Source organism: Vitis riparia, chromosome 1 (assembly GCF_004353265.1).
Source record: "Vitis riparia cultivar Riparia Gloire de Montpellier isolate 1030 chromosome 1, EGFV_Vit.rip_1.0, whole genome shotgun sequence".
Lineage (NCBI taxonomy): Eukaryota > Viridiplantae > Streptophyta > Magnoliopsida > Vitales > Vitaceae > Vitis > Vitis riparia.
In genome coordinates, this window is record NC_048431.1 from 16,847,120 (window position 1) to 16,856,557 (window position 9,438).

Genomic DNA, 9,438 nt, shown 5'->3' on the forward strand with positions numbered 1-9,438 from the left:
TTTATATTTGCTACTGAGGTTGGTAACTTTTTTAACCCATCATCCTCTATAATAAAAGGGGAAAACCGTCAATAAAAAAATTAAAAAAATTAAAAAGTAAATAAAAGACATAAATACAGAGATGTTAAACAAAGTCTTTATTCTAGATTGGATATTTATTTAGATTATTATATAATTAAAGTTGTGCATCTTAACATGATCTATACTGTTGTTATTTATTTATTTTGGGTTTTCTACTCCTGATGATTGAGACAACTCAAATTCTTCACAAAAACCGCCTAAGAGTAGCAATAATACCGGCCTAAGAATGGTCAAAGAACAAGTTGCGTGCTATGGCGTGAATGTATTGTATAAGATGTCCAAATCCAATGGATACCTAGAATTGAAATCGATTTTATAGTATAATATGATCAGATGATGACAGCACATTCATGAATCCAACTGTAGTATTCACAAGATTGAAAAACTGGGCAAATAAAATAGTGAATAAAAATAAAAAATGGTTACTGAATTTGGATGTGACCCAAATGCATCAAACTGTAGACATACTGCACATTACACGCACACCAGATAGAGTGATGGTATTATATCTATGTTGCTAGATGGACCATAAAAGTAAACTTTTGTATCATGTGTATATTTAACTTAAAAAAAGACCTATTTATATAATGTCAGAAGCATTCAGAATCTACAGCAAAGAATGCCCCGCCTCCAACTTCTGTGCTTCCGCAAGTGTCGCCGCTCTGCTTTCGCCATTCTTACTGGACTGCTATTCCACTCCGTCTGTAATCTGTACACATAGAAAAGCAGTGTGCAACTGTGAGCTTTGGGTTTTTGATATATCAAGAATAAAAATAGATAGCTTGCCAGGGATTTACACGGGGAAGGCAAAGGAACGGGTGCTGGTGGTGCTGCTGTCTGATCGCAGAGAGATGTTACCAGAATGTGCTATCTGCCCAGAGTAACTGATCAAAGCTGATGAAGGACCTGCTGCAGAGAAACTTGACTCCCCGAGCCCTCTTTGAATTTGGCCGGAAAATGGCAGAGATTCAGAACCATCTTCAAGCTTGTACAGGTTTTGAGACTCCAGAGGAGGTTCACAGCCATCATTTTGAGGGCTCACCTCTCTCCCGCTATCCATTGATGTAGTAGAAGACCCAAAATCAAATGTGATGGTTCCACTCTCCAACTTGCTGTTGTAAGATAACTCATTCGGTAAACTGTTATTATCTGATTCATCGGCTTCGGAAACCAGAGCAGGGTTCTCCAAGACTGCTTCTCCACTTGGATTCTGTACCAAAACCATTACATCTACGTCATATTCAAAATGAGATGGAAGACTAAAGCAACCAATAAGATGGAAAGCTTCTCCACTTGGATTCTGTACCAAAACCATTACATCTAAGTCATATTATAAATGAGATGGAAGACTAAAGCAACCAATAACATAGAAAAATAAAGGAACCGGTAGATATTGACTGAAATATAACTATTGTAACCAGGGAAATCAACAGGTGGCAAATACATGTACTTGGAAGAAAAACCATACCCCACAAACAGCAGAAGTGTATTATCATTCAAAACAATCAAATAAATTCCAAGTGAATTTCCTGCAGCTCAGCAATAAGCTAGACCCATGGTCACATTTGTTTCATTCCATAAATACATTTGAACACTCCTCTAGCAAGATAACAGAAGAAAAAGCACACTTCTGGATTCTCAGAGTAGGAAACCAGAATAACATAGCAATCTAACTTATCACATCCTTATGGATGGTGAATGCAACTGGTTCACACACTAGGTGAATACAATTTTGAAACTAATGGAATAATTTATTCACTTTCTTAAACCTACGATTATTGGGTTCTTACAAGGGGCAGTTGTGTCAAGGAAACTCCTAAAAGGAAATTATATAGCATGGTCCAAGTAGTCAGAAGGGATAATTTCTTCTGATTTAAAGTGGATCCAAGAACGCCTTGAAAGAAGGATATTACTACTATCTCAAAATGAAGGGGAACAAATAAAATAATAATACAAACAACCATAGCAAACATTGTGAGAGCTGTCCAGGGGAACATTTCATATCATTTAAAATTGAATCCATGTTACTTCTAAAACATATTTTGGCTAAGATATATGTACCTGGATACACTGGTGTTCTATTTCCATGCCATTAAACTCTGAGGACTCAGGCATGGAATTTTCTTTGCTCGACTCTGGAATCAAAAAAATATCTTCAGGCACAATCTTCTCTTCAGAAGTATCACTGATAATTTTGTCTCTAGCATCATAATTTTCTTCTTCCTGCATCAAATCCTTGTGACTACATAAATTGTTATCATCCTTGCCGCAATCATTTTCTGCTGAAGCTTTTTGTCCATCTGGAAGGGGCAATTCTTTATCAGCTGTCTCTTTGGTTGGATCGACATTTTTATCTGTACCAGGTGGCAGGAAGGTGCAAAAACCCTCATGCTTCTCCTTACCATTTTCAACCAAAATTTTTTCTGGGGAAAGCATTCCCTCATCAATGCAGATGTCCTTAACAACATGATAAGTACTCTCTTCGCAACAAACTGGCAGTTCATGTTTGGTAACACTTTTATCTGTGCACATATCTCCATCCTTTTCAAAGGATTCTAACTTTTCAGAAGAAACAGCACATGTTGCAACAGAATTTCTGACTTCATTACCACAAGCATTTACTATATCATCCACATTTATAGAACAATCAAGCTCTGATGTGTTCCAGAATCCATCTTCACCATCCAACGGATCTGCATCTCTCTCATGACCCTTTAAATCACATGAGATCACTTTCTGATTTTCCTTAACCATCTCATTGCCTGACTTTGGTACAGCAGTATCCAGAGCATAATCATTGTATTCAAAAGGTTTAGAATCAGACTTGTGCACCAAAGTTGAATGGAAAAATACAGGTTCACTATCTGGAATACCATAGAAATTTTCAGTGAGTTCTAACCTTTGAAATTTGACAAAAGAATCATCTATTAAATTCTTTTACATTGCAGTGTAACATAAATAGTATCAATCAAATAGAAGTTGGAAGGATGAACCCTATAATTGTCTGAATGAGCTCTCCTACAAGACACAAAGCAAATGCCCCTAATTTTGCAAAAACCTAAAATGCTCCAACATATTTGAAAGGCTCATTTGAAAATACAAATACATAAACATATACATACATAGAAAAGTGAGACTACAAGAATATTCACAACCTGGTAAATCCAAATAACTTAACAAATCATGTTGAGGATCATATTTTTTTGACCTTTGACAAATGGAGTAAAAAAATCCGGCATTGAGAATTAGATTCTCAACAGTGGACTGATTGTTCAGAGAAAAAAGGACCAAAAGATAATTAATTAAATATAACAATTGAATAAACACGTCTTGCAGCAATAATTTCTAAACCCTTGATCTATAGGCCAAAAGATTAAAAATATCCAGTGCATAATTACGAAGATGTACTAAATCAAGATTCTAAAAGCAGATGAATTTCAAAATAAATATCATAATTACCAAGTTTCATGGTTCACAGAGGTCTGGAAAGGCAGGAGAGATCTTGGCAGCTGCTACCAGTGATTGTAAAAGCATTTACTAGTCGTATAGATTGATCTACTCATGGGCACTGGAGGACAAAATGAACAACACATCAAGATGATAATAAATTGCAATTACCCACACTTGCTCAGCTATTTTCATATTTGATGACAAAATAAGTAGACTTGCTCAGCTGTTTTCAAATAAGATGACAAAATAAGTATAGTAAGTGGCTAAGCCCAACAATGAATAAGCAGATTTCAATTAGGTAAACGGAACCGTAAGGAAATATAGAGAGAATTTCAATGGAAGCTTCACAAATCATCACCCCAATTGCACCAATGGCAAATTTCAAGTTTTCAGTCATAAACTTCAAGGAACAACATAATTAAAAGGGGATAATAAACTGAATATAATGAAAAGGAGAACAGAAAAGCAAGGCCTAGAAAATCCAAGGGATAAGCGACAAACATATTCAATGCCCCACATAAGCTCCCACTTTCTTTCCTGTTTTTGACCTCTTCTGAGGCAATTCTACTACAAGGTTCCCTACAAAGGTAAGTGACACACGCCTAAACCAGATTCCTGTTAGAGGGTACAAGGTTTGTGCATCAAAGAGAGAATAATGGAATACAAGTATACTAGAAAATTTGAGGGCAAACCATCAAATATATTCAATTCCCTTCATGAGCTCCCATTTTCTTTCCGCTTTTTTGACTTTTTCTACAAGGCTCCTAAAGGTAGAGCGACAAGCATCCAACAGGGATTGTGTTTAGAGGGGTATCACCATGCAACTGAGGGCCATACTTGAAAGAGCTGAAGGGATTTGGGAATTCTTTCCTGCATTCCAGCAATTCCTCATATCTGTGACTTGGACCATTCAAATTAATCCAATTCCTTATAAACTAGCAAACTAAGGTCTAATCAGAGTGCAGCCATAAAATTGTCCATGAGGAAAAAAAAATTAAAAAAAATAATAATAAATAAAAAATAAATAAAGGAAAAAAAGACGAGAAAAGTTTTCACTTTTTGAAAGCTTCCATACACCTTCAACAGCTGAACTATGACACATCTTTTTATAAAATCCAAAACCTACACGGCCCTCCTTTTTCAACAATCCCACCACCTTTTGTCTGCTACCTCTGATCAGATCTACCCCATTAAATATTAAAAACCAGGATTCTAGCCATCTGGTTAGAAAACCCTCAAATGGGTCTCAGGAGAAAATCGACTGAAACAGAAAATAAGCAAATCTGATGACTCTGAATTAGAACCCAACACTTAAAAAAATCTAAAAGAACTAATAAAAATATCGGATCCAACAGAAGAAAAATGTTATATATTAAAAGGAACAGCAAAATACCTTTATGATCGGTCGAAAAGAAATAAGCCCTTTCTCTCTATAGCTTCTGAGCTCAGACAGGACAATCCACCCGCATTTCAACTGTGGAAAATAATCAAACATAAAAACAAACAATTACTAAAAGCCAAAAGGTAATCTTGTGAGGAAGAACAAATCACAAAATCAAGATTTTCTTAATAATATTGCAATTTCGATAAATAAAACTTGCGACTGTTTGCGAGGAAAAATGTAAATCACAAACCCAAAATCTTCAAAAACAAAAAGAAAAGGGAAAAAAAAATCGGAAAACAACCCATAATCCCAGATCAACAATCAGAGTTCTTCTACAAAGTAGGAAAAGGGAAATCAAATACATACATGAATGGATACACAGAGAGTCAGAGAGATGAAAGAGAAGGAGGGTTAGCTTCGGAAGGAGCAGAGAGGAGAAAACTTAGGGAGTTGAAGTGAAGTGAAAAGACGATGAAATGAAAGCAGAGGCGGAGCGTGGAGAGGCAGAGAAAGTAGAGAGAGAAGAATTAATTGGAGAGCGCTTAAAAGGTCAACTGCAGCTACGCACCCACCACCACCTCCCCTCTCTCTATTGTAATTAATTTCTCAGAGAGGAACGGCTCTCCTTCAGAATCACCCATTTAAGACCCACAATTAATATCAACCCCAATACACCCCAACACAAACAAATAAATAAATAAATAGCCATATTTCAAAAATAATAATAATAATAATAACAACCTTGTTTTTCCTTTTACACCTCACTACGTCTCCTTCCTTACCTGTAAACTTTCCTTTCAATTTTCCCCGCTTTCTTTCTCTTTCCCGGGAAGTGATCTCCACTAAATATTTCGGCAAATTCATATGTTTCAGTGAGCTGTAGCATTCTCATTCGTCCTTCATAACCAATAACAAATGAAACGTCTGTGGGTGATGATACCGGAGAATCTCCATCTCTCATCTGACGCTTGGTCAAAAGAAAAGAAAAGAAAAGATTAAAAAAAAAAAAAAAAAAAAGTCAACCGCTGTCTGTTCTCTTCGCCGGTAAAAGAAACAGCAATTCCACCAGGAAATGTTAACACTTTACCTGCTGATCTGCCCTCTCTCTCTTCTGTACTCTCGTCCTCTTCACTTCATGTTTCCGAACTGAATGATTCTCCAAGTGCTCGAGATTGCCGCTTTCCACGTTGTAATTTAGTTGGGCGCACCAGATCTCAAGTCCTTAGAAGTTAGAACAAGCGTGAAACGCTCTTGATTTGAATGATCTTAGGTTTGATTGGTTGACACGTGCAATTAGGAATGATGATGACGAAGGCTTGGATGTTAAGGTGAAGCTTGGACTAGCGTACTATTTTGTGTTACCCATGACACAGAGGGAGCTTGCAGTAATCCCCCACCAAACGCGATTCGAGTATTCCATTTGTACTTGGTAGTGAATATTGTGTGGAGAAAGAACCGGATCCTGGCCCAAAAAACAAAACATTGTTTGAACTTGTGTTATCCCCCTTTTTCTCTCTCTCTCTCTCTTTTTTTTTTTTTTTTTTTGTAATTTATTGTAAAGAAGAAATATTATTAATATTAAAATGACTTTTCACTGTTCATAAATAGAACGACTTCAAAATGGAATCCAAAATGACAGTATGCATCCAACCTATTGACATTTTTCCATTAATGTAAAACTACATAGTAGGAATCAATTTTCCACTTGGGAATGTCTTTGTTAGTGTTTTGTATATTTGTTGCCATGTCTTTGTCCTGACAAAGCCCCGAGCATGGCCACGTGGGCATGTAGCATGCAAGTAGAAAGAACTATTTTTTTTTTTTACAATAATTTGCTCTTGATGTTTAAGTCTGATCTATTAAGGTAGCGTTCATGAACATATCTTTTTGCTTTGATAGAGGCTTATCAATGCAGGGTTGGATGATCCTAATGCACACATCTTGTAATTGGTGTGTGCATGTGCAAATACAAATAGAAGAATGGAGGAAAGTTTCCTACATTTTTCACTCGCATGTGTAATTACGAGTGTGTAACATATTTTTAGCCACAAATCAAGATAGCAATGGCATTGTATGGAATGATTCATATAGTTGGAGAGAATGAAGTGTTAGCATGTTATTGGCTCACAAGATTGAATGGTGGATGAGTATTCATTCATAATATGCCCCCACAAAATGGTGGATCTCTTATTAGAGATACCAATCTTGGACCACAACAAATGAAATTGAATAAATCAGCCCATGATCATAGCTAGAGACATGAGGTGCGTAAATTTAAGCTTCAGGCATATCATGATTTTTATTACTACTAGAGTAGAGACCCTCTCTAATTAATTAACCTATTTCAAACCTTAAAAGGTTATCATAAGATAATGATTAACATATTTTTTTTAATTTAATCCTTAACTCATGGAATTGGGAGCAGTGTAGGTGATTCTACCATTTTATGTCTAAGTCATGTTATAAGTTTTATGTTTAAGAGTGGTTACTCCCATTACAAACATATATAGTCTTATCCATAAAGAATGGTTCATATCTCTTGATTCCTTGTATCACCTTATCTTCAGGATGGTAATGTACCTAAAATTAAGATGGACCCTCCAAATTAATCTTTTGAATTAAATAATAGATTAAAAAAAAAAAAACTTCAGTAATTATCTTAATGAATAAATTATTTCTTTGATAATTTCAAAAAATATTTATTAATTAAAAATCTTGTGTAATAGGAGAATGTCCTTATGAAAAAATTTAAAATTTCCATAACTGTATTTTATTCAACTTTTAATAAAATGTCCATTCTCAAATTTTAAAATTCATTTTTACAAAAATTATCTTCTTTAGACAATTCCAATTAATAAATGTTTTATCTAGGAAATATTTTCAAAATATTTATTTCCATATCAAATTACTAGGTGGTGTTTGTTTTTTTACTTAATTCTAAATAGAACCTTAATGCTTAATAGTGTTAAATATTAAGTTGTTTGTTTTTGTAGTATTTTATTTCTATTAAATATTAAAAAGTAAAAAAAACCAATATGTTATTTTTTCTATTTAGAAAAAGCTATATATTTTGACTTTTTCTATTTAGTAAAAAGTTTATAATAAGTCATGAAAAATTAGAAAAACAAACAACCTAAATTCTAAAACTAAATTGCTTTCGGTAAAAAGCCAAAAAAACAAACACTACCTTAGTATCTTTTGGTAAATAACATTTAATGATAAATTATTTCTAATGAAAATTTTCATAAAATATTTATTATCAAAATTTGAAACTCTAGTGTAATAAGGAAACCTCCAATTTATAAAATTTTGAAAACCTGAGAGCACCTTATCCAATTAGGAAAGATTTAATTCTAAAAAAAAAATTCAAAAATAAATTAAAGAAAAATAGTTTTAAATCTTTAAGAATAAATTTAGAAATGAACTTTAGCTCTCATATTCAAAATTCTTCTTAATATTATTTTCCTTTTTCCTACACCTTTCCAATTTATTAAATATTTTTAAATCTGAAATCTAATTTTCATAATAATTTATTTCATTAAAATTACTAAAATTAAAACTTTTTGTAATTCCTTTAATGATAAATTATCCATTTGAAAATTTCCAAAAATTATTTACTCTTTAAATTTGGGATTAGTATAATAAGAAAATTTTCAAAAACTTGAAAAATAAAAACTAGAGAGCACTTTATCGAAAAGAGAAACTTTTATTCTATAAGGATTCTCATCAAAATAATTTTAAAGAAAATAGTTTAGAATCATTTGGAATCATTTTGAAAAGAAAACTTTGCTTTCTAATTTATTTTCACAAGTTTTATTTTTTTAATCTATTGTGAACTACATGCATTCCTACTTGACGACGAAACTAGTTTTTATTTGTAAACAATTAATTTTCGAAAAAATTGGAGTCGCCACTTATTTTAGTTTATTTTTAGAAGGAAAAACAAAATAAGAAATAAAAATCTAATGTGACTCCTTATTTTTTAGGAAAAGACATGTTTGTAAAAATTGAATTGAAATTCGAGGATTAGGTAACCTATTTTAAAGGTATAGTGATAAGTTGTAGCACATTTTTAAGCTCATATACCTATAGTCTCTACTAAATTAATTTAGAGAACTATGAAAAATAATTAATTGATCATGGGTACCACAATTAAGGATACAAATCAATATATAGGAAATTAGTGATAAAAGCAAATAAGAAAGAATGTATAAGATTTGTTAGCCCAAGGGTTCTCCTAATCGGGTTTTGATGATAACAAACCATGGTTAAGTAACTAATTGGTTTAATGTTTAAGAATCTCAGGTATAAACTCGAAAATTCATCAAAGGACCAAATGGATATAAGATCGAGACGCTTGAAAGACTTGAGATCATAGGAAACTAATATAAGATGAATGCATGAGTGCACTTAGGATTTTCATACGTTTTCATGCATATTAGAAAACTCGGTTTATTCTTTAAAACATCGACTTCATTAAAACCCGAGTTTTTAACTAATTTACCTTAGACAAAATGTTTCAA

At 33.2% G+C, this 9,438-nt stretch overlaps 1 protein-coding gene across 3 annotated transcripts; it reads right to left on the reverse strand.

Annotated features, from left to right (window-relative positions):
- Positions 1-458: 458 nt before the first annotated feature.
- On the reverse strand, positions 459-6,309 carry LOC117922411. 3 transcript variants are annotated; one of them, XM_034840562.1, is made up of 8 exons: positions 6,003-6,309; positions 5,698-5,876; positions 4,925-5,005; positions 4,224-4,401; positions 3,541-3,649; positions 2,143-2,945; positions 879-1,291; positions 459-790 (listed from the first exon to the last, which is right to left on the reverse strand). In XM_034840562.1, the coding sequence occupies exons 5-8, from the start codon at positions 3,548-3,550 to the stop codon at positions 682-684; spliced, it is 1,335 nt and encodes a 444-aa protein (XP_034696453.1). In that variant the 5' UTR covers positions 3,551-3,649; positions 4,224-4,401; positions 4,925-5,005; positions 5,698-5,876; positions 6,003-6,309; the 3' UTR covers positions 459-681. The 3 variants fall into 3 exon arrangements, with proteins under 3 accessions (XP_034696453.1, XP_034696442.1, XP_034696447.1); XM_034840551.1 differs by lacking the exon at positions 4,224-4,401; XM_034840556.1 differs by lacking the exons at positions 4,224-4,401; positions 5,698-5,876; positions 6,003-6,309 and adding an exon at positions 5,282-5,517.
- Between the last annotated feature and the right edge of the window lie 3,129 nt (positions 6,310-9,438).

Bases quoted from the DNA above. Each gene is read 5' to 3' on its own strand.
- LOC117922411 (XM_034840551.1), bottom strand. The intron at 1,292-2,142 runs GTACATATATCT...GTTTTGGTACAG, and splicing joins TAGAACACCAGTGTATCCAG to AATCCAAGTGGAGAAGCAGT. The intron at 791-878 runs GTAAATCCCTGG...CTATGTGTACAG, and splicing joins CGTTCCTTTGCCTTCCCCGT to ATTACAGACGGAGTGGAATA.